The 23693-nt window shown below is 35.4% G+C and overlaps 1 protein-coding gene across 14 annotated transcripts in view; it reads left to right on the plus strand.

Annotated features, from left to right (window-relative positions):
* The window catches only part of CFAP91 (cilia and flagella associated protein 91), a 140253-nt gene that overhangs the window by 31889 nt on the left and 84671 nt on the right, over positions 1-23693 (plus strand). For all 14 annotated transcript variants that reach the window (XR_014245420.1, XR_014245421.1, XR_014245422.1 and 11 more), the window contains one exon: positions 6962-7143. Coding sequence is in view for 8 of the 14 variants with exons in the window: in XM_082394891.1 (XP_082251017.1) it covers positions 6962-7143 (182 nt within the window). In the remaining 6 variants the exon portion in view is untranslated. The remainder of the gene's footprint in view (positions 1-6961; positions 7144-23693) is intronic.

Consider the following 23693-nt stretch of genomic DNA (forward strand, 5'->3'; position numbering starts at 1 on the left):
ATAACTATAAATGGAGTATAACCTTTAAAAATTGTGAAATACTGTATAGTACACCTGTAACATATAATATTACACATCAACTACACTTCAATTAAAAAATGTAAAAAAAGAACAAAAGTAAATGGATAGAGAAAACTATAGCATACTAACACTGAAAGAAAGCAACAATAGCTATAATAATTTCAGACAGAGCAGACTTCAAAGCAAGGAAAATTATCAGGGATAAAGAGAGGCATTACATAATGATACAGAGGTCAGTTTTCCAAGAAGACATAATAATCCTTAATGTATATGTGCCTGATGACAGAGTGTGAAACTACATGTGGCAAAAAGTAATAGAATTACAAGGAGAAGTAGATGAATCCACTATCACCTCCTGTTGGAAATGGATACATCTAGCAGACAGAAAATCAGTAAGGCCCTAGTTGAACTTAACAATACTATTAATCAGTTGTATATAATTGGTATCTATAGACTACTTATTCAACAACAGCAGAATACACATTCTTCTCAAGCTCACATGAAACATTCACCAAGATAGCCACATTCTGGGCCATAAAACACACTTTAATAAATGTAAAAGCATAGAAATAATACAATGTCTGCTCTCAGACCATAGTGATATTAAACTGGAAATTAAGAACAGAGAGAGAACTGAAAATCCCCAAATATATGGATATTAAACAATATATTTCTAAATAACATATGGATCAAAAAAGATATCTCATGGGAAATTTTAAAATATTTTAAACTAAATGAAAATGACAATACAAATTATAAAAATTTGTGCAATGCAATGAAAGCAGTGCTTAGTGGGAAATTTATAGCATTGAATGCATGTATTAGAAAAGAAGAAAGATCTAAATCAATCATTGAAGCGTCCACCTTGAGAAACTAGAAAAAGAAGAGCAAATTATATCCAAAGCAAGCAGAAGAAAAGCAGTAATAAGAATTAGAGCATAAATCAATGGAATTTTTTTTTCAAGTGTATGGAGAGTATAAGCCATGTAGTTTTTAAAAAATGTTTATTTATTTATTTTGGTTGTGCTGGGTCTTAGTTGCAGCTTGTGGGCTCCTTAGTTGTGGCTCGTGGGCTCTTTTAGTTGCAGCATGTGTGCTCCTTAGTTGCTTCTCACAGGATCCTTAGTTGTGGCATGCGAACTCTTAGTTGCGGCATGCATGTGGGATCTAGTTCCCTGCCCAGGGATTGGACCCACATCCCCTGCATTGGGAGGTGGATTCTCAACCACTGTGCCACTAGGGAAGTCCCATAAATCAGCAGAATTGATCAAGGAAATCGATAGAGAAAATAAGTGAAACCACAAAGTTCTTCGAAAAGATCACTAAAACTGATAAGCCTCAAGCCGGGCTAACTAAGAAAAAAAGAGAGGACACAAATTATTAATATCAGAAATGAAAAAGGATCCCCTTTTCAGAAATGAAAAAGGATCACTGCAGATCCCATGGCATTAAAAAGATAATTAAGGAATATTGTGAATAACTCTATGCCTACAAATTTGATATTCTAGATGAAAAGGACTAATTACTTGAAAAGCAATTTGCCAAAACTCACACAAGAAGAAATAGAAAATCTGAAAAGGCCTATATTATTATTAACAAATTTTTGAATCAGTAGTTAATAACTTTCTAAAACATAAAGCACCAGGCCCAGATGGGTCTGCTGGTGAATTCTACCAAACATTTAAGGAAGAAGTTATACCATTCTCTGCAGTCTCTTTCAGATAATAGAAGCTAACTCATTCTTTGTGGCCAGCATTACTCTAATACTAAAACCAGGCAAAGACATTAAAAGAAAACTACAAACCAACATCTCTCATGAATGTAGGCATGAAAATCCTCAACAAAATATTAGCAAATCAAATCCAACAATGTATAAAAAGAGTTATACACCACAACCAAGTGGGATTTATCCCAGGTATGCAAGGTTGATTCTACATTTGAAAATCAGTTAATATAATGCATCACATCAACAGGCTGAAAAAGAAAAATCACGTGATCATATTACTAGAGGCCAGAAAAAGTATTTGACATTATCCAATACTCATTCATGATTAAAACTCTCAGTTAACTTGGATTAGAGAGGATTAGAGAGGAGTTACACAACTTTATAAAGACTGTGTACCAAAAACTTACATCATACTTAATGGTGAGAAACTCAAAGCTTTTCCACTAAGGTCAGGAAAAAGGCAAGGATGTCCCCTCTCGTCACTCCCTTTCAACATCATACTGGAAGTCGTAGCTAATTCAATAAGACAAGAAGAAGAAATAAAAGGTATACAGTTTGGAAAGGAAGAAATAAAACTGTCTTTTAGCAGGTGACATATTCATCTATGTAGAAAATATGAAAGAATTTACTGAAAAAAAAAAAAAAACCCTCCTGGAACTAATAAGTGATTATAGCAAAGTTGTAGGATATAAGGTTAGTATACAAAAGTCAGCTGCTTTCCTATATACCTATATAGAACAAGTGGAATTTGAAATATAAAACACAGTGCCATTTACATTAGCATCAACAAATGAAATACTTGAGTATAAATTTAATAAAATATACACAAGATCTACTTGAGGAAAACTACAAAACTTTGATGAAAGAAATCAAAGAACAACTAAGTAACTGGAGAAATATTCCATGTTCATGGATAGGAAGACTCAATAGTGTCAATATGTCAGTTCTTCCCAATTTGATTTATAGAGTCCATGTAATCTCAATCAAAATCCCTGCAAGTTATTTTGTGGATATTGACAAAGTGATTCTAAAGTTTATATGAAGAGGCAAAACACTCAGAATAAGCAGCACAATATAGAAGGAGAAGAACAAAGTTGGAGGACTGACATGACCTGACTTCAAGACCTACTGTAAAACTTTTATAATAATGAAAGTGTGGTATTGTGGAAAGAATAGACAAATAGATGAATGAAATAGAATAGAGAGCCCAGAAATAGACCCACATAAATATAATCAACTAATCTTCGACAAAAAGAACACACAATACAATGGAGCAAAGACAGTCTTTTTAAAGAAATGATGCTGGAACAACTGGACATCTACGTGCAAAAAAATGAATTTAGGCACAAGCCTTACACCCTTCACAAAATTAACTCAAAATAATCACAGACCTAAATGTAGAATACAAAAATATAAAACTCTTAAAAGATTACATAGGAAAAAAACCTAGATGATCTTGGGTATGGTGATGACTTTTTAGATACAACACCAAAGTCATGATCCATTAAAGAAATAATGGAGAATCTGGACTTCACTGAAATTTAAAACTTCTGCTCTACAGAAGACAATGTCAGTAGAATGAGAAGACAAGTCACAGACCAGGAGAAAATATTTGCAAAAGACATATCTGATAAAGGACTGTTATCCAAAATAATCAAAGAAGTCTAAAACTCAACAGTAAGAAAACAAAAAACCTGATTTTAAAAAAGGTCAAAGACCTTAACAAATACCTCACAAAGAAGATATACAGATGGCAAATAAGGATATGAAAAGATGCTCCACATCATGTCATCAGGGAAATGCAAATTAAAACAATATACCGCTATACACCTGTTAGAATGGGCAAAATCTGGAACACTAACACCACCAAATGTGGAGCAGCAGGAACTTTCATTTTTGGTGGGAATGCAAAATGCTATAGCCACTTCAGAAGACAGTTTGGCAGTTTCTTACAAGACTAAACATACTCTTACCATATGATTTGGCAATCCTGCTCCTTGGTATTTACCCAAAGAGGTTGAAAACTTATCTCTACAGAAAAACCCGCTCACAGATGTTTATAGCGGTTTTATTCATAATTGCCAAAACTTGGAAGTAACCAAGATGTCCTTCAGTAGGTGAATGGATAAATAAACTATGGTACATTGAGACAATATAATATTATTCAGCACTAAAAAGAATTGAGCTATCAAGTCATGAAAAGACATGGAAGAATCTTAAATGCATATAGTTAAGAGAAGGAAGCCAATCTGAAAAGGTTACATACTGTATGATTCCAACTATATGACATTCTGGAAAAGGCAAAACTATGGAGATTGTAAAAAGATCATTGGTTGCCAGAGGGTTGGGGGGAATGGGGAAAGGATGAATAGGAGCACAGAGGATTTTAAGGGTAGGGGAAATACTCTGTATGTTACTATAATGATGGATACACGTTATTATACATGTATACATAGACATGTAAGGATTTGTCCATACGCATATAATGTACAACACCAAGAGTGAACCTTAAAGTAAACTGTGGGCTTTGGGTGACTGTGAAGTATCAATGGAGGTTCATCAATTGTAACAAAGCTACCACTCTGGTGAGTCATGTTGATAATGTGTCGGGCTATGCATGTGTGGGGCAGGGGGTATATGGGAAGTTTATGTTCCTTCTTTTCAATTTTGCTATGAACCTAAGATTGCTCTAAAAAATTGCCTTTAAAAAATGCAGACATTCAATAGAGTTCATAATAACAAAACAAGATTTGCTAGCTTTGTGAAGCTCCTCTTTGTGTGCAATTCACTTGGGGCTGGAAGGGAAAATCTAGAAGACTGGGTGTGGCAGACAGTACATATTCCTGGTAGTGGCCCATAGTAGAGGATGAGGGGCCTGGATGAAGGGAATAGAGCAGCAGTGGCTGCTGTAAAGATACCAAAGCCAGACTTAGTAAGGCTGAGGATGGGATCCACGACAAGGCAGGGCTCAAGCCAAGTAGGAAGCAGATATGGAGTCTTTCTGGCATTGGGTCCCGATCGAGGTTGGGCAGAGGTGGGAAAGAGATTCTTGCTCTTTCTTATTCACATTTTACTCTCCTCTAAAACCAACTGAAATGGAGAGAAAAAGAATAGGTTGGAGAAAAATAACAAGTCGGTTGGGAAAGAAACTGTACTATTGAGTTGCATAGGACTTTTTGTCAAAGTAGCATTCCTCTTTTGCGTCCTATCCTCAGACCCACATAGAAGGGTCCCAAGTCAGCAGAAAGCTTAGTCAGAAGGATTCCTCAGGCTTTACCATAATCCTAGCACATTTGATCAGATGGGTCAAATGTGAAATTATTTAATTTAGAAAACAGTAATTCTCTTGATTCAACTTATGGTGTTATAATATTCACATGATCTGTGATGATAAAGCTAATTTGAAGTTATTTCCTCAAGTAGAATTTTTATAGTAGCATACTTTCTGCTGAAAACTTAAGAAACTATATGTCTACATGTGTTAGAAATTAATAGCAGCTGCTGAAAAATGATTTCAATGCCTGTTAGAATTCAGCATTAAAAACAATTTAAAGTACTGTTCCATCACAGGTCGAAATGTCAAATAGACACTTCTTTCTAATTGGCTTGAAATGCATTTTTCTTTGAGCTAAGCTGTACATGCTGTGCTCATGTATAAGCACCTCCCCTTGCCTTTGACTTTTTCATAATGGAAATCTCTCTCTTTTTTTCCATTATTTATTGTTTGTGTAATTTAACCAATTCTTCAAAATGATTTATTTTAAATGGAAATGGTTATATATTTTTTTCTTATTTTATAAGTAGTATATATACAGGTTAAAAAAAAAGTTAGAAAATTCGGAAGACTATAAACATGAAAAAAATTCTCTCTATAACCCTACTATCTAGAAATAATTGCTTTCATTATTGTGTGTCCATCTAGGCATTTTTATGTGCCTAATAACACAGTCTTTAAAAACATAAAAATGTACTCCTAATGTACATACTGCTTTACAGTGTTATTTTTTCTACTTTACTTTGGATCATAGACATTTTTGTTTGTTCATAAATATACATTACATTGTAAGTTTTAATAGCTGGATAAATTCCATTATGTATGTGCCATTTTTTAAAAAACAACTTTTCTACTGATGGTGATTAAGTTTGTAATTTTTTTTTTTGAAAGAGTCACATGAGTAGATTGGGAAGGGTTTCCGTGAAGTGTTGTTTAGTCGAAAAAGCAAGATGCAAAAATGTATTTATAGTATGATTTCATGTTAGTCAAATGATAAAATAACACTATATTTGTGTATATTTGTGTCAGTGTAGAAAATAAGTGTGCAAAAAAATATGGAAGATATAATTCAAGGATACAACTGAGATACATACCCTAGATATTGGGTATATAGAGAAGGTACTGCTACAGGTGGATAAGGAAGAAAAAGGGATTGAGGGATGCAAACTCAAAAGCACAAGAAAACACTGCACTGAAACATTAAACCATATGTGCTGTCATACTTATTGTTTAAGAAATTATGTGTAAGGGTGGGCATATGTTTAAGTGAATTAAAGAGGTTTTTTGTATTTAAAAATAGACAGAATGAAAAAAACAAAGGTGAAAATAATGGGTCCAAGGTTGATGCCTAATGACTCCAGGTATAACCATTTTTTAAAAATAAAATTGGCCATTAAAAAAAGTTTTTTACTCTAATAAATGAGACTTTGTAAACATGTTTGCATATATCTTTGCACAGTCATTGAATTATTTCCTACAATAAATTCCTAGGAGTACAATTGCTGGGGCAAAAGGGTATTTTAAGGGTTTGATATATATTGATAAGTTACCTGTTAGTTAGGTTGTACCTATTTGTATTTCCATCAACAGTTTATGAGAATGTCTGTTTCTTCACAACTTCATTGATGCTAGGTACTTTCAAACTTTTAAATCATTGCTTATGTTATATAATAAAATAGCATCTTGCTGTTTTAATTTACTTTTCTTAGATTACTAGTTATGTTCATTATCTTTTCATATGATTGTTAGAAGTTTTACTTTTTGTTTTCTGGACTGTCCTTTACCCATTTCTCTGTGGCTATTTAACTGTCTTATTGATTCACAAGGGCATTTTATATAGAAAGACTGTTTAACTCTTTATCATATATGTTTCAAAACCTATTGATAGGTATAAAGTGATTGTGTCAGGTTTTAATTTTTAAAATGATTTTCTCTTTTAGGGCAGAGCCATATACTTTTCCTCCTCCTTCTACTAAGTACCTCCCCATTCCTTCAAAGTATACTGTGGGCACTCAGACTGATTATCGCGATGCCGAAGTTCAAACAGACCTGTATTCTCCAGAATACATAGTATGTCAGGATTCCATCCCTGAACTGCTGACCCTGGCAACTCTCACTTGGGGTGAGTTGGTAATTCTTTTGAATATTTGCAGATGACAGTCCTGATAAGCACACATGCTACTGAGTTCTTGGAAATGACACACATAGAGGCAACTGTGGTTTAAAGTATTGCTATTTAAAGCGTCTTGCTCAGTAGGGCTACTTCATAGACTCATACATTTTCTGATAGATTTGTTCAAAGGTATTTACGCCCTTTTCACTGTAAGGAGGCTTATTGTCCTTTTCCCCTGAAGCTGAAGTTATATTTTGGCTTAATTTTGTGGTTACTTTGCTGACGACTCCCCTCCCTCTTCTCACTGTTTCTCCCAGTGAATCAGTTCTTTTTCACTGAGGCATTCATACTCCTTCTTTACACATAAACCTTTCTTGAGTGTATAATACTGAATGCGTATTCCAACATATGTAATAATATTATCTTTCTTTGCTAAAATATCTTGCAATTTATCAAGGCTCCCTTATATATACTTTATTTGATGATTTGGATGATTTCTTTTGATATTATCTCTGAAATTCTAATATCTTCCAGGCTCAGAAATTCACTCTCAGAGTATAGAAATTCACTCTGGTCTAGGCCCTTATTATGTGAAACTATAAAAATTAATAAGAGAAGGGACCTTTAGAAACTATTAGGCTTAGCTTATTGAACTCACTTGATTGTAGCTGGGAAGCTGAGAACCAGAGAGGCTGACTCCTCTAAGGTCATGGAGATAGTTGGTACACTGTAATGATTTTTATTAAAATGAGATCACTTTTGTTTCCCCAATGTAATTAATTGCTGTGATCAATTCTGCATCACAGGCCAAGAAGATGTTCATATCTGAGTTCTAGTTTTGATTCTTGTTTCCTGGCCCACTTTATGAATACAGATTAAGCATTCTTGACACCCACACTTTAAACCAGAGGCTCTAATTTCAGGTCTAGATGACAGGTTAAAAGTATGCTGAAATCTTTCCCTTTGCTCTGAGCACATAAAAAACATATTATAAAGATTAATAACCACACTTAAAAGCAAGGAGGAAAATTTCCATAGTCTAGAAGTGGAGACTTCTTCCTAAAAGAAAGAAATAGCTGGGAACCTGTGATGGTAAGCAGGGACTCTGAACGGTGGGGAGCAGATCTGAGTTACCTGCTTAAACTAAAGGAGACAGAAACTTTTCTCCTGCCCACAGATAGGACTGAAGCCCAGTGCCTGCCAGTCTAAGCCAAGTGCTCCTACCTGGGGCCTTGGGCTTTACCTCTTGGTGTGACAAGGGCTTAGCATTGAGCTGCAGGAGGACCAGAACCAGGATATCTAAAACAAAAAATCTGGGCAGGGGCTCAGAAGTGCTTCACTTGGTAAAAGGCCTAATCTGGAGCCCTGCCACTGGCAGCTCTGGGGTTGAAGTATCAATAAAAACCTCCATGAGTTAGGCCTACCTCCTCATTGGTGAGGCTCTGGGCGGAGGTTCAAATAGAGGCCCATATACTATTGATATATGTATAGATGTTTAAAAATTATAAATCAAGCTACTATCTGTTAGATAAAATACGTTCTATATTTTTCACAAATAAATCTTTCTAAAAAGTTGAGGGGGCTTCCCTGGTGGCGCAGTGGTTGAGGGTCTGCCTGCTAATGCAGGGGACACGGGTTCGAGCCCTGGTCTGGGAGGATCCCACATGCCACGGAGCAGCTGGGCCCGTGAGCCACAACTACTGAGCCTGCGCGTCTGGAGCCTGTGCCCCGCAACGGGAGGGGCCGCGATAGTGAAAAGGCCCGCGCACCGCAATGAAGAGCGGTCCCCGCACCGCGATGAAGAGTGGCCCCCACTTGCCGTAACTAGAGAAAGCCCTCGCACGAACCGAAGACCCAACACAGCCAAAAATAAAAAAATAAATAAATAAATAAAGTAGCTATAAAAAAAATTAAAAAAAAAAAAAAGTTGAAAGGACAAATGTACATTTAAAATTCTTAGACTCTTTGGGATTGCATGCTGGAATGTGGCAGCAATGGGAGAGGCTGTCTAGTGGCCTGCCCTTTTCTCTGGCTCTGTTCCACATCACGAGGGGCCTGTCATGCATGTATATGATTGCCCCACCTGGCTTTTCCATTTTCTGTTTACACATCCTTGCAAACAGCTGCCTCTTGGCCATGCCTTGGGCTTAAGGGTGAACAAACAGCAGCATATAGTCTGCCCTCAGGAGTCTGAATCCTGAGAAGAGGCCCATGTAGATTTTGGAAGTGGGCTTGGGGCCATTTATGCAAGGAATTCCAGGTTCTCTAAGAGCAGGAGTACTCCAGGTGGGCATTTTGTAGTATTATCTTTAAAGTGCTGTGGGAAAATAATCCCAAATCTAGAATTCTTATACCAGCCAAACTGTTATTCAGGAGTGAAGGTGAAATAAGGACACTTTCACAGGATAGGACATTTCATAGGTCTATCTCATAGGATATTGTAAAGATTAATTTAAATTCACTTATGTAATGTGCTTAGACCAGTGCTTAGTATGTAAATAATCATTCTATACATGTTAGCTATTAATCCGAAAAGGAAGAACAAAAGGACATACTTCAACAAGAAGAAAAATAAGCCCAAAAGGAAGAAGCAGGGTTTAAGAACATGATGAGCAAAAAAAAGAGAAAGATATGTAATTAAAAATTTAAAGTGTTGAGTTTTTAAAAATGATACTTAAAAAAAAAAATAAGAATGAAGCAAGTACTAAAACTCTAGATCAGAATTGGCAAACTATGGTCCATAGGCCAGTTTGGCCTATTGCCTTTTTTTATATGGCCTGCAAGTTAAGGATGATTTTTACATTTAAAAATGGATGAAAAAAACCTATTTTGCGACATGTGAAAATTATTTGTACTATTTTGTGACATGTGAAAATTATTTGTACTATTTTGTGACATGTGAAAATGATATGAGATTAAAATTCCAGTGACCCTAAAATGGTTTTATTGGAATACAGCCAAACTTATTTGTTACGTAGTGTCCTTGCCTGCTTTTGCACTGCCATGCAGAATTGAGTAACTGAAAGAGACTGTGTGGCCCACAAAGCCTCATGTATTTACTCACTGGCCTTTCACAGAGAAAGTTTGCTGACCTCTGCTCTAGATCAGTCCTTTTCAGACTTTAGCATGAATAAGAATCATCTGGTGAGCTTGTTAAAACACTGATTCATGGCCCCGTCCCAGAGATTCTGATTTACTAGGTCTGAGAAAGGGTGGAGAATTTGCATTTCTACCAAGCTCGCAGATGCTGCTGCTCCTGCTGGTTTAAGAACCACACTGAGTACTGGAGTTAAGAAGAAATAAGAATAAAGCATGTGAAAATTCTATTTTCTTTTGGAGAGAGAGCAATATTAATTAGCTTTAGACTTTATTAGAAAACTATGAGTGGAAATTTCTAGGTTAAAAAATTTGTGTGTAACCTCTGGAAAAAAGAGAAGAAATATATCATTTCACAATTGGTAAAGGGGAAAAAGTGGAAATAACAGTAGAAATGGGGGAAAATGCAAAGAAAAAACACGATAAATAGAAAATACATAGTAAAGTGTAGGGAAAATGTTCAAATATTTTAATAATCAAAATATATAATAAAAGTGACTTAAACTTGCCTATTAAAAAATTCTTGGATTGAATTCATTAAAACCCAGCAAAAACAGCTTGCTATTTATAAAATAGCATTATCACTTTGAAAATAAAGGAGTGGAAAATATACTGAAAGCTGACGCAAAAAAAGCTGGTGTAACAATGTTAATATTAGACCAAAGTTAATCAGAAAACAGTAAAAGGGATAATGAAGAACATGAAATAGTTATAAAAGGAAAAACCCACCAGAAGTTATATCTGTTATGAATTGGAATTTAGTCTGCATAGACTCAAAATATAAAGTAAAATTGATTGAATCACAAGGAAACATGGACAAATTCCTATTCACAGTGGAAGATTTTTTAATGCTCCTCTTTCAGATTAAGCTATCAAAAGTTAGGATTTAGGTGATTTGAACAAGACGCTTAATGTATTTCACATAAAAGAGTTTGCATGTGGTAAGCCATGGCGAGACCTGCTGTAGATCTGATTATGCATTAAGAAACTGAATGTGGAAATAACTTGGCTGTAGTATTTCAAGGAAATAATTATGGCTCTGGGCTCCTTTGAACTGGCCGATTTCTCACTCCACATTTATAGTCATTTGATTTATGAGAAAGATGCCACTATATTCAGTGGGAAAAAGGAGGTCTTTTCAATAAATGTTGATGAAACAATTAGATATCCATGTGCAAAAGTGAACTTTGATTCTGATTTCTACCTCCAGGCAGTACTGGGAAAAACAAACAATAAAACCCAACGTGTGTGTGTGTGTGTGTGTGTGTGTAAATTGATAACCTGATTCTAAAATTAATATGGAAATGTCAAAGGGTCAAAAGTAGCCAAGGCAAATGTGAAGAAACAGAACAGTATACACTATGAGATACAAAGACTTACTTTAAAGCTGCAGTAATTACACAGTGTGGTATATTCTCAAAGGTACACAAATAGATCATTGTTACAGAATAGGGAGTCCAGAAATTAACCCACAAGTAGATATCATCTGACTTAAGACAAAGATAGTACTACAGTACACTAGAAAAAAAATGACCTTTTCAATAAATGGTGCTGAGTCAATTAGATAGTCATCTTGAAAACAGTGACTCGATTCTTAGTTCACACCATAAACTGAACCAATCCCAGATGTCTAAATGTGAAAGGTGAAACAAAAATTTAGAAGGAAACATAAGAGAATATTTTCATGATCTTGGGTAGGCACACATTTTATTAAATAGAACAAAAAATGCTAACCATAAAGGGAAAATTAAGAAATTAGATCACATTAAAATTAAGAACCTCTGTTCACCAAAATACATTAAGATAGTGAAAAGGCAAACCACATATTGGGAGAAGATATTTGCAATACCTACATATGACAGAAGACTCATATCTAGAACACATAAAGAAATCCTACAAATCAACAAGAAAAAGACGACCCAATAGAAAAGTTAGCAAATGATGTGAGCAGTCACTTGATAAAACGGGTTTTCAAATGGCCAATCAACATATGAAACAGTGTTCAACCTGATTAGTCATCAGGGAAATGCAAATTAAAATCTCAGTTTGATACTACAGACATACCAGAATAACCAATGTTAAAAAGATTGATATTACTAAGTGATGATAAGGATTTGAAGCAAAGAGAATTTCATATACTGCATGTATATATTGCAACCATTCTTTGGAAACTGGTAGTATCTTCTAAAGCTGACACAATACCTACAACCCAGGAACGTCATCCCTCACTATATACACAAGAAAAGTGAGTACTTAGCTCTACTATAAGAAATGCATATATAATTTTCACCAAGAGACAATGCAAGAATGTTCATAGCAGCACTATTCATAGTAACTCTGAACTGAAAACAACCCAGATGTCCATCAACCATAGAACGGATGAATAACCTGTAGTATGTTCACTCAGTGGAATACTATATAGTAATGAGAATGAAAGTACAGCTACACATAACCACATGGGTGAATCTCACATACATATTGCTGAGCAAAAGAAGTAAGACACTAAAGAGTACCTACATTTTGATTTCATTTATATGAAGATCAAAACCTATCAGAACTAAATTAATATGTTAGGATTCAGGCTGGTGGCTATCCTTGAGGCAAGTAGAGACTGGGAGGGAGTATGATGGGCAATCTAGGGTTCTGGTAAATTCTGTTCCTTGATGTGAGTGCTGGTTATTTGGGATGTTCCTTTGTGTACCTTTCTGTGTGTATATTATACTTTAGTAGAATGTTTGCATAAAAATAAGTAAAAAATAATGACACAGTAAAAGGTTGACACCGAAAGCACTAAGAAAAACATTGAGTGCTATGTGCCAAGAACTGTTCCAAGTGCTTTATGTTTTTAACTTATTTAATCTTCACAAGTTAAGTAAATAATAAATTTTAAATCAGAAACCAATAAGAAACCTTAAAAAGGCAGAAGAAATAGTCATTACGATCATAAATTTTTTGGATAAAGATTAATAATATACTGAAACTTCTTGTGGGAAACATCAAGAACAAAGACAGAAGTTGCAAATAAAGAGTATTAGAATTGGAAGAGGGACATACTATAGACTAAACGATTTAGGGACTATAAGAGAACACTATGCATCACTTTTGCCCTACATTTAAAAATTAAGATTATATTAGTTTCAGGTGTACAGCATAGTGAATTTTTAATAGATTATACTCCATTTAAAGTTATTACAAAATAATGGCTGTATGTCCATGTGCTGTATAATATATCATCATTGCTTATCTATTTTATACATAGTAGTTTGTATCTCTTAATCCCGTACCCCTGTCTCGCCCTCCCACCCCTTCCCTCTCCTCATTGGTATCCACTAGTTTGTTTTCTATGTGAGGTTGTTTCTGTTTTGTTATATACGCTCCTTTGTTTTATTTTTTAGATGCCACATGTAAGTGATAACATACACTATGTCTTTCTCCGTCTGGCTTATTTCACTGAGGATAATATGCTCTAGGTCCATCTACGTTGTTGCAGATGGCAGAAATTTATTCCTTTTTTATAGCTGAGTAAATTCCATTGTATATATACACCACATCTTCTTAATCCATTCACCTGTTGATGGATTCTTGGGTTGCTTCCATATCTTGGCTACTGTAAGTAATGCTGCTATGAACATTGGGGTGCATGTATCTTTTCAAGTTAGTGTTTTGGGGTAGTTTTTTGGGGGGGGAATATATACCCAGGAGTGGAATTGCTGCATCATATGGTAGTTCTATTTTTAGTTTTTTGAGGAACCTCCTGTTTTCCATAGTGGCTGCATCAATTTTAATTTCTACCAGCAGTGTACAAGGGTTCCTATTTCTCTACATCCTTCCCAATGTTTGTTATTTGTAGACTTTTTGGTGATAGCCATTCTGACAGGTGTGAGGTGACATCTGATTGTGGTTTACATTTCTCTGATGATTAGTGATGTTGAGCATCTTTTCATGTGCCTGTTGGCCATCTGTATGTCTTCTTTGGAAAAATGTCTCTTCAGCTCTTTTGTCCATTTTTTAATTGGGTTGTTTGGTTTTTTAGATATTGAGTTGTATGAGCTGTTTATATATTTTGATATTAAACACTTGTCAGTTATATCACTTGCAAATATTTTCTCCCTTTCAGTAGGTTGTCTTTTCATTTTGTCAGTGATTTCCTTTGCTGTGCAAAAGCTTTTGAGTTTAACTAGGTCCCATTTGTTTATTTTTGCTTTTGTTTCCTTTGCCTTAGGAGACAGATCCAGAAGAATATGGCTATGATTTATGTCAGAGTGTTCTGCCTATGTTTTCTTCTAGGAATTTTATGGTTTCAGGTCTTACACTTAGGTCTTTAGTCCATTTTGAGTTTATTTTGTATATGTTGTGAGAGAATGTTCTAATTTCATTCTTTTACATGTATCTGTCTCGTTTTCCCAGTACCATTTATTGAAGAGACTGTATTTTCTCCATTGTATATTCTTGCCTCCTTTGTCATAGATTAATTGATCATAGGAGTATGAGTTTATTTCTGAGTTCTCTATTCTGTTCCATTGATCTCTATATCTGTTTTTGTGCCAGTACCATGCTGTTTTCATTACTGTAGCTTTGTAGTATAGTCTGAAGTCAGGGAGCATGATACATCCAGCTTTGTTCTCTTTTCTCAAATTACTTTGGCAATTTGGAGTCTTTTGTGGTTTCATATGAATTTTAGGATTATTTGTTCTAGTTCTGTTGAAATGTCATGGGTATTGTGTTAGGGATTGAATTAAATCTGTAGATTGCTTTGGGTGGTATGGACATTTTAACAATATTAATTCTTCCAATCCAAAACACAGGATATTTTTCCATTTCTTGGTATCATTTCTAAATTCCTTCATCAGTGTTTTATAGTTTTTAGAGTATAGGTCTCTCACCTCCTTGGTTAAGTTTATTCTTAGTATTTTACTCTTTTTGATGGGATTTTGAATGGGATTTTTTTCTGTTTTGCTTTCTCTTTCTGATAGTTCATTGTTAGTATATAGAAAAGTAAAAGATTTCTGTGTATTAATCTTGTATCCTGCAACTTTGCTGAACTCATTTTTGGTTCTAATACCTTTTCGGGTATTAGACTTTGGGTTTTCTATATATAGTATCATGTCACGACTTTGGGTTTTCTATATATAGTATCATGTCATACACAAAGAGTGATAGTTTTACTTCTTCCCTTCTAATTTGGATGCATTTTTTTTCTTGTCTGATTGCTGTGACTAGAACTTCCAATACTACATTAAATAGAAGGGGTGAGAGTGGGCATCCTTGTCTTTTTCTTATTTTAGAGTAAAGACTGAAAGCTTTTCACCTTTGAGTATGATGTTAGCTGTGAGTTTGTCATAAATGGCCTTTATTATGCTGAAATGTGTTCCCTCTATACCAACGTCAATGATAGTTTTTATCATGAATGGATTTTGAATTTTGTCAAATGCTTTTTCTGTATCTATTGAAATGATTGTGTGATTTTTCTCCTTCCTTTTGTTACTGTGGTGTATCACATTGATTGATTTGCAAATACTGAACCATCCTTGCATCCCTCAAATAAATCTCACTTGATCATGGTGTATGATCCTTTTTATATATTGTTGGATTCAGTTTGCTAATATTTTGTTGAGGATTTTTGTATCTATATTCATCAAAGATATTGGCCTGTAATCTTTTTTTTTGCAGCGTCTTTGTCTGGTTTTGATATCAGGGTAGTGGTAGCCTCATAGAATGAATTTGGGAGTGTTTCATTCTCTTCAAGTGTTTGGATTAGTTTGAGAAGGATATTATTAGCTCTTCTTTATATGTTTGGTAAAATTCCCCTGTGAAGATGACTGGTCCCGGATTTTTGTTTGGTAGGAGTTTTTTAAATTACAAATTCAATTTCACTACTAGTGATCTGTCTGTTGAGATGATCTTTTTCCTCCTCATTCAGTCTTGGAAGTTTGTGTGTTTCTAGAAATTTCTCCATTTCTTCTAGGTTGTCCAATTAGTTGGCTTATAACTGTTAGTAGTACTTTGTTATAAGTTTGTAAATCTCTGTGTTATTGGTTGTTACTTCTCGTCTTTTGCTTCTTGTTTTGTTTACCTGGGTCCTCTCTCTTTTCTTGTTAGCCTGGCTAAAGTTTTATCAATTTTGTTTATCTTTTCAAAGAACCAGTTCTTGGTTTCATTGATCTTTTCTAATTTTTTTTTTTGCTCTATTTATTTCCTCTCTGATTTTTATTATTTCCTTCCTTCTGCTGACTTTGGGCTTCGCTCTTCTTTTTCTAATTCCTTTAGGTGGTAGGTTAGGTTGTTTATTTGAGATTTTTCTTGTTTCTTGAGGAAGGCCTGTATTGCTACAAAATTCCCTTCTAGAACTGCTTTTGCTGCATCCCATAAATTTTCGGAAGGTTGTGTTTCCATTTTCATTTGTCAAGATATTTTCTGATTTTCTTTTTGATTTCTTCATTGATCCTTTGGTTTTTAGTAGCATGTTGTTTAGTCTCTACATGTGTGTGCTTTTCTCATTTTTCTTGCCATAATTGATTTTTAGTTTCATACTGTTGTGGTCAGAAAAAATGCTTGATATAATTTCTATTAGATTTGTTGAGACTTGTTTTATGGCCTAGTATGTGATCTGTCCTGGAGAATATTCCATATGCACTTGAAAAGAATGTGTATTCTGCTGTTTTTGGATGGATGTACTGTAGATATCCATTAAGTCCAACATATGGTCTATTGTATCATTTAAGACCACTAATGCCTTATTGATTTTCTGTCTGGATGATCTGTCCAAAGATATAAGTAGGGTGTTAAAGTCCTCTACTATTGTTATATTACTGTCAATTTCTCCCTTTTGTCTGTTAATATTTGATTTATATATTTAGGTGCTCCAGTACTGGGTGCATATATGTTAACGAGTATAATATCCTCTCTTCTATTGATCTCTTTATCATTATATAATGCCCTTCTTTGTCTTTCTTTATAGCCTTTGTTTTAAAGTATATTTTGTCTGATATGAGTATTGCTACCCTCGTTTTCTCGTCGTTTCTGTTTCATGAAATATCTTTTTCCGTCCTCTCACTTTCAGTCTCTGTGTGTCTTTAGTTCTGAAGTGAGTCTTTTGTAAGCAGCCTAGAGATGGGTCTTGCGTTTTTATCCATTCAGCCACCCTATGTCTTTTGATTGGAGCATTTAGTTCATTGACATTTAAAGTAATTGTTGATAGTTATGTACTTACTGCCATTTTGTTACTTGTTTTCTGGTTGTTTTTGTAGGTCTTTCCTGTTCTTTTCTTCTTCTTTTAGTTTCTTTTTCTTCCTTTGTGGTTTGATGATTTTCTTACTAGTATGCTTATGTTCCTTTCCTCTCCATTTTTGTGTATCTGTTGTAGGTTTTTGATTTGTGGTTACCATGGAATTCCTGTATTATGACCTATAACTACATCTACTTGTTTTAAATGGTAGTAATTTAAGTTCACACCTATTCAAAATATCTACCTTTTTACGCCCCTCCTCCACATAGATTCTTACCTTTTATTATAGCCTTTTCTTTCCACTTACAGAAGACCCTTTAACATATCTTTTAGGGTAGGTTTAGTATTGATGAGCTCTATTAGTTTTTTGCTTGTCTGAGAAGTTCTTTATCTCCCCTTCAATTCTAAATGATAATCCTGCTGGATAGAGTATCCTAGGTTGCAGATTTTTCTCTTTTAGCACTTTGAATATATCATGTCACTCTCTCTGGCCTGCAGAGTCTCTGCAGAGACATCAGCCTTATGGGTATTCCCTTGTAAATGACTCTTTGTTTTTTTCTTGCTGCCTTCAGAATTCTCTCTTTAATTTTTACCATTTTCATTATGATTTATCTTGATGTGGGTCTGTTTTGGTTCATCTTGTTTGGAACTTTCTTTGCTTCCTGTACTTGGATATTTGTTTCCTTCTTCAGGTTCCAGAAGTTTTCAGTCATAATTTATTCAAATACATTTCACAACCTTTCTCTCTCTTCTCCTTCTGAAACCCCTATAATGGGAATGTTGGTACACTTGATGTTATCCCAGAGATCTCTTAAACTGTTCTCATTTTTTAAAGTTTGTTTTTCTTTTTACTGCACTGATTGGGTGATTTCCATTATTCCATCTTCCAGATCACTTATGCATTCTTCTTTATCACTTAGTTGCTATTCATTCTTTCTAGTGTGTGGTTTTTTTTAAAGACAAGCTTTTATTCATCTTCTTTTTTATTAATTTATTTATTTATTTATTTATTTTTGGCTGTGTTGGGTCTTTGTTGCTGCATGCAGGCTTTCTCTAGTTGTGGTGAGTGGAGGCTACTCTTAGTTGCGGTGCACAGTCTTCTCATTGCAGTGGCTTCTCGTTGTGGAGCACAGGCTCTAGGCACACAGGCTTCAGTAGTTGTGGCACATGGGCTCAGTAGTTGTGGCTTGCGGGCTCTAGAGCACAGGCTCAGTAGTTGTGGTGCACAGGCTTAGTTGCTCCACGGCATGTGGGATCTTCCCAGACCAAGGCTCGAACCCATGTCCCCTGCATTGGCAGGTGGATTCTTAACCACTGAGCCACCAGGGAAGTCCCCCTTCTAGTGTGTTTTTGATGTCAGTTATTGTATTCTTCAGTTCTAACTGGTTCTTTTTTATATTTTCTAGTTCCTTGTTAAAATTCTCACTCTGCTCATCTATTCTTTTCCCTAATTCAGCTTGCATTCTTATTACTAATGCTTTGAATTTTTTATCTTATAAATTGTTTATTTCTGTTTCACTATTTTTTCCAGAGGTTTTTTTCTTGCTCTTTCAATTGAGATGCATTCCTGTGTCTTTTCATTTTGCTTAACTTTCTCTGTCTCTATGAATTTAGGTGAAACAGTTACCTACAGCGATCTTTAATGGGTGGGCTTATGTACAAGTGTCCCTATATACTCTGCAGGTACCCAGTGCCTTTGGTGGAAGAGCTAGATTTGACATGAACAGAAGTCATTTGTTTACTCAGGGTGTGCTGGCAGCTATCAACTTGGTAGGAGGTAGGGTTGGAGATGGAGGGGGTAGGGCCATAGCCAGGTGTGAGGCAGGCCTTCCTCTCTGCTCAGTGGCCATCACTGCCCTATTGGGGCAGGGTCATCTCCCAAGTTGCTGGAGCAGAAACCCTAGGTTCAGCAATCAAATCTTGTAGTATTTTATTTATTTATTTATTTATTTTTATATGAACACCATTGAATCGTACACTTTATTTATTTATTTATTTATTTATGGCTGTGTTGGGTCTTCATTGTGCGCAGGCTTTCTCTAGTTGCAGTGAGCGGGGGCTACAGTTTGTTGCGGTGTGTGGGCTTCTCAATGTCGTGGCTTCTCTTGTGGCGGAGCACGGGCTCTAGGTGCACAGGCTTCAGTAGTTGTGGCACGTGGCCTCAGTAGTTGTGGCTTGCGGGCTCTAGAGCACAGGCTCAGTAGTTGTGGCACATGGGCTTCATTGCTCCGCGGCATGTGGGATATTCCCGGACCAGGGCTCAAACCCGTGTCCCCTGCATTGGCAGGTGGATTCTTAACCACTGTGCCACCCGGGAAGCCCTCTTGTAGTATTTTAAAAAGATGACTTATCATAACCAAATGGGTTAATTGTACAAAATCAAGTTTAGTACAATATCAGAAAACTAACCAATGCATTTTACCATTTTAACAGAAAATGTCAGAAAAATGCTTCTATAGGTGCAGGAAAAGTACTGTTTGATAACATTCAACATGCATTCATGTTATAAACTCTAAATAAGCTGAGATCAGAAGGAAATTTTAGGAACTTAATAAAGGTTATCTTCGATAAACATAATACTAAAGGTGAGACTTGAGAAGCTTTACCCTTAAAATAAAGAAAAGGACAGTGATTCCTTTATCACCACTATTATTTAGCAATGCAGAGAAGATCCCAGCCCAGAGCATATTAAACTAGGCTATGACCTATCACCCCCAGGGACATTTGGAAACCTGGATGGTATTTTTGTATGTAATAATGATGAGACAAATGGGTTGGGTTTGGGGGAGGTAGGCTGGCATGGATACTAAACATCCTGCCCTGCATGGGGCAGTTTCATCCAACAATTAATTGTTTGCCCAATATGACAATAATAGCATCCTGATAGAGAAATAATTGAGTCAGTGCAGTAAGATAAGAAGAATTAGGTATGAGGATTAGAAAGAAGAAGCAAAACTATATTTGCAGACAATGTACTCATATAGAAAAATCAAATGAAATAAATTATCAGAACTAAGAACCTCAGTTTAATAAGGTATCCTATTATGAAACCAACATACAAATATTGGTAATTTTTGTATGTATGAGCAATATGTAATTAGAAATATTATTGAAAAATCATATTTTTAATAACAACAAATAACAAAGTCCCAGGAAAGCACTTAATAAAACATGCACAAGGCATTTATGGAGAAAAATATAAATTGTTCCTTAAGCACATACACAAAGATTTGACAAAAAAAGAGGAACATTGTGTTTATAAATGGGAAGACTCATGCTTGAATAAGTATTATTTCTCTCACAAGTATTTTATATCTTCAAGCAATTCTAATCCAAATCTCTACTCGCAGTGTAACCATGTATGTAAATCAGCATCTTTTCTCTTCCCAGAAATTACACAAAAGCAACAAGCACAACTCCAAAAGAACAACTCCCAAGAACAAATTCCATTCTCAGTGAAACTCATGTATATATGAGTCTTTGAACCACTAAATACTTGTAAGGACTGTGAAAAGCAGCTGAGACTAGGTAGCATGGACTGTGGAAGAGGGTCAGGAGAATCTCAGAAAGCTTGAGAAAAAATATGCTTTGTGGAGGCAAATTTGGCAATATTCAGAAATATTTTAAATGATTGTATTTTGTGATTAGTTGCTAGGCTCTAGATCCTTCTAAGGTTCCTAGAGAAATTCATACATGGGCATAATGAGACCAGTATTAGATGTTTGTTGCAGCATTATTATGTATAATCAAAAAATTAGAACCAATCTAAATGTCAATTTGAGCAGATAGCTTAAATTGTGGTAGAGTCCTACAATGGAAGAAAGAAATTACGTCTCTATATATTGGCATGGCCAGATTCCCAAAACAAAGCTGAATAAAAAAGCAAGTAACAGAATATTTATAGTAAAATATCACATATGTAAATATTAAATTAAAAATATACTATATTTTGTTTATGTATAGTTCTTTTTCCTAGCTTTATTTAGACATAATTGACATGTAACATTGTGTAAATTTAAGATGTACTACATGATGATTTGGTACACATATATATTGCAAAATGATTACCACAATAAGGTTAGTTAACACATCCATCACCCCACATATTTACTGTGTGTGTGTGTGTGTGTGTGTGTGGTGAGAACATTTAAGATTCACTCTTAGCAACTTTCAAGTGTACAATACAGTTTTGTTAAGTGTAGTCAGCATGCTGTACATTAGCTCTCCAGAATTTATTCATCTTATCACTGAAAGTTTGTACCCTTTGACCACTTTCACCCATTTCTCCTACCACTTTGCCCCTGGCAACCACCAGTGTACTCTCTGTTTCTATGAATTCAGTTTTTTAGATTCCAGATATAATGAGATTTTACAGTATTTATCTGTTTCTGACCGACTTATTTTGCTTAGCATAATGCCCTCAAGTTTCATCCATGTTATCACAAATGGCAGGATTCTCTTCTTTTTTTGTGACTATATATATATATATATATATATATATATATATATATATCACTTTATATATATGTATCACTTTATTTATCCATTCATCTGCCGATAGACACTTCAGCTGTTTCCACGTCTTGACTATTGTAAATAATGCTGCAATGAACATGGGGTGCAGATACCTCTTTGATGTAGTGATTTCATTTCCTTCAGCTATATACCCAGAAGGAAAATTGCTAGATCATATGGTAGTTCTATTTTTAATTTTTTGAGGAACCTCTATGGAATTCTTATGGAACTATTTGCCATAATGACTGTACCAATTTACATTCCCCCCAACAGTGCACAAGGGTTTCCTTTTCTCCACATCCTTGACAGCACTTGTTATTGCTTGTCTTTTTTTTGGGGGGGGGGTAAGAAGTAGATTTATTAATATCCTTTGTAAAGAGGTTGCAGGAAAATGGGGCTTGAAGAGGGTGGTCATGTCCCAGGTCTCGGGTGAGTTCCTGGGATAGGCCGCCGAGTGAGGGTCCTTGGCTTCGTACAAGAAAGAATTAAACCATAGTAAAATGAAAGCAGAGATACACATTCCATAGGCAGAATGCAGTCCATCTTGGAAGAGGAGAGCGTCCTCTCTCTTCTTTTTGATAATAGCCATTCTAACAGGCATGAGGTGATATTTCACTGTAGTTTTGATTTGCAATTCCCTGATGATTAGTGATGTTGAACACCTTTTCATGTACCTGTTAGCCATCTCTATATGTTTTTTTGGAAAATGTCTATTCAGATCTTTTGCCCATTTTAAAATCACATTGTTTTTTGTTTTGAGTAATATCTGTTCCTCATATATTTAGAATATAACCCCTTATCAGATATATGGTTTGCAAATGTTTTTGCCCATTTCATAGGTTGCTTTTTCATTTTGTTGATTGTTTCTTTTGCTGTGTAGAAGATTTTTGGTTTGATGTAGTCCAATTTGTTTATTTTTGTTTTTGTTGCTTGTGCTTTTGGTGTCATATCCAAAATATCATTGCCAAGACTAATATCAAGGAGCTTTTCCCTTATCTTTTCTTCTAAGCGTTTTACATTTAAGTCTTTAATCCATTTCAAGTTAATTTTTGTGAAAAATGTAAGATAAGGGTCCAGTTTCATTCTTCTGCATGTGAATACCCAGTTTTTCCAGCACCGCTTATTTTTTTTTTTTTTTTTGAGATTATGGTGCTTTAATGTTTTTTTTTTTTTTTAACATTATTTATTTATTTATTTATTTTATTTTTTTAGCTTGTTGGGTCTTCATTTCATGCGAGGGCTTTCTCTAGTTGTGGCAAGCGGGGGCCACTCTTCATCGCGGTGCGCGGGCCTCTCACTATCGCGGCCCCTCCCGTTGCGGGGCACAGGCTCCAGACGCGCAGGCTCAGCAGTTGTGGCTCACGGTCCCAGTTGCTCCGCGGCATGTGGGATCCTCCCAGACCAGGGCTCGAACCCGTGTCCCCTGCATTAGCAGGCAGATTCTCAACCACTGCGCCACCAGGGAAGCCCTTCCAGCACCACTTATTGAAGAGACTGTCTTTTCCCTATTGACTATTTTTGACTTCCTTGTCAAATATTAGTTGACTACACATGCATGGGTTTACTTCTGGCTCTTTATTCTGTTCCGTTGCTCTGTGTGTCTGTTTTTATGCCAGTACTATACTGTTCTGATTACTGTAGCTTTGTAATATAGTTTGAAATCAGGAAGTGTTTCTTCCAGTTTTGTTTTCTTAACATTGCTTTGGCTATATGGGTCTTTTAT

The sequence above is a fragment of the Balaenoptera borealis genome (genome assembly GCF_965194805.1).
Source record: "Balaenoptera borealis genome assembly, chromosome: 5".
Taxonomy (NCBI): domain Eukaryota; kingdom Metazoa; phylum Chordata; class Mammalia; order Artiodactyla; family Balaenopteridae; genus Balaenoptera; species Balaenoptera borealis.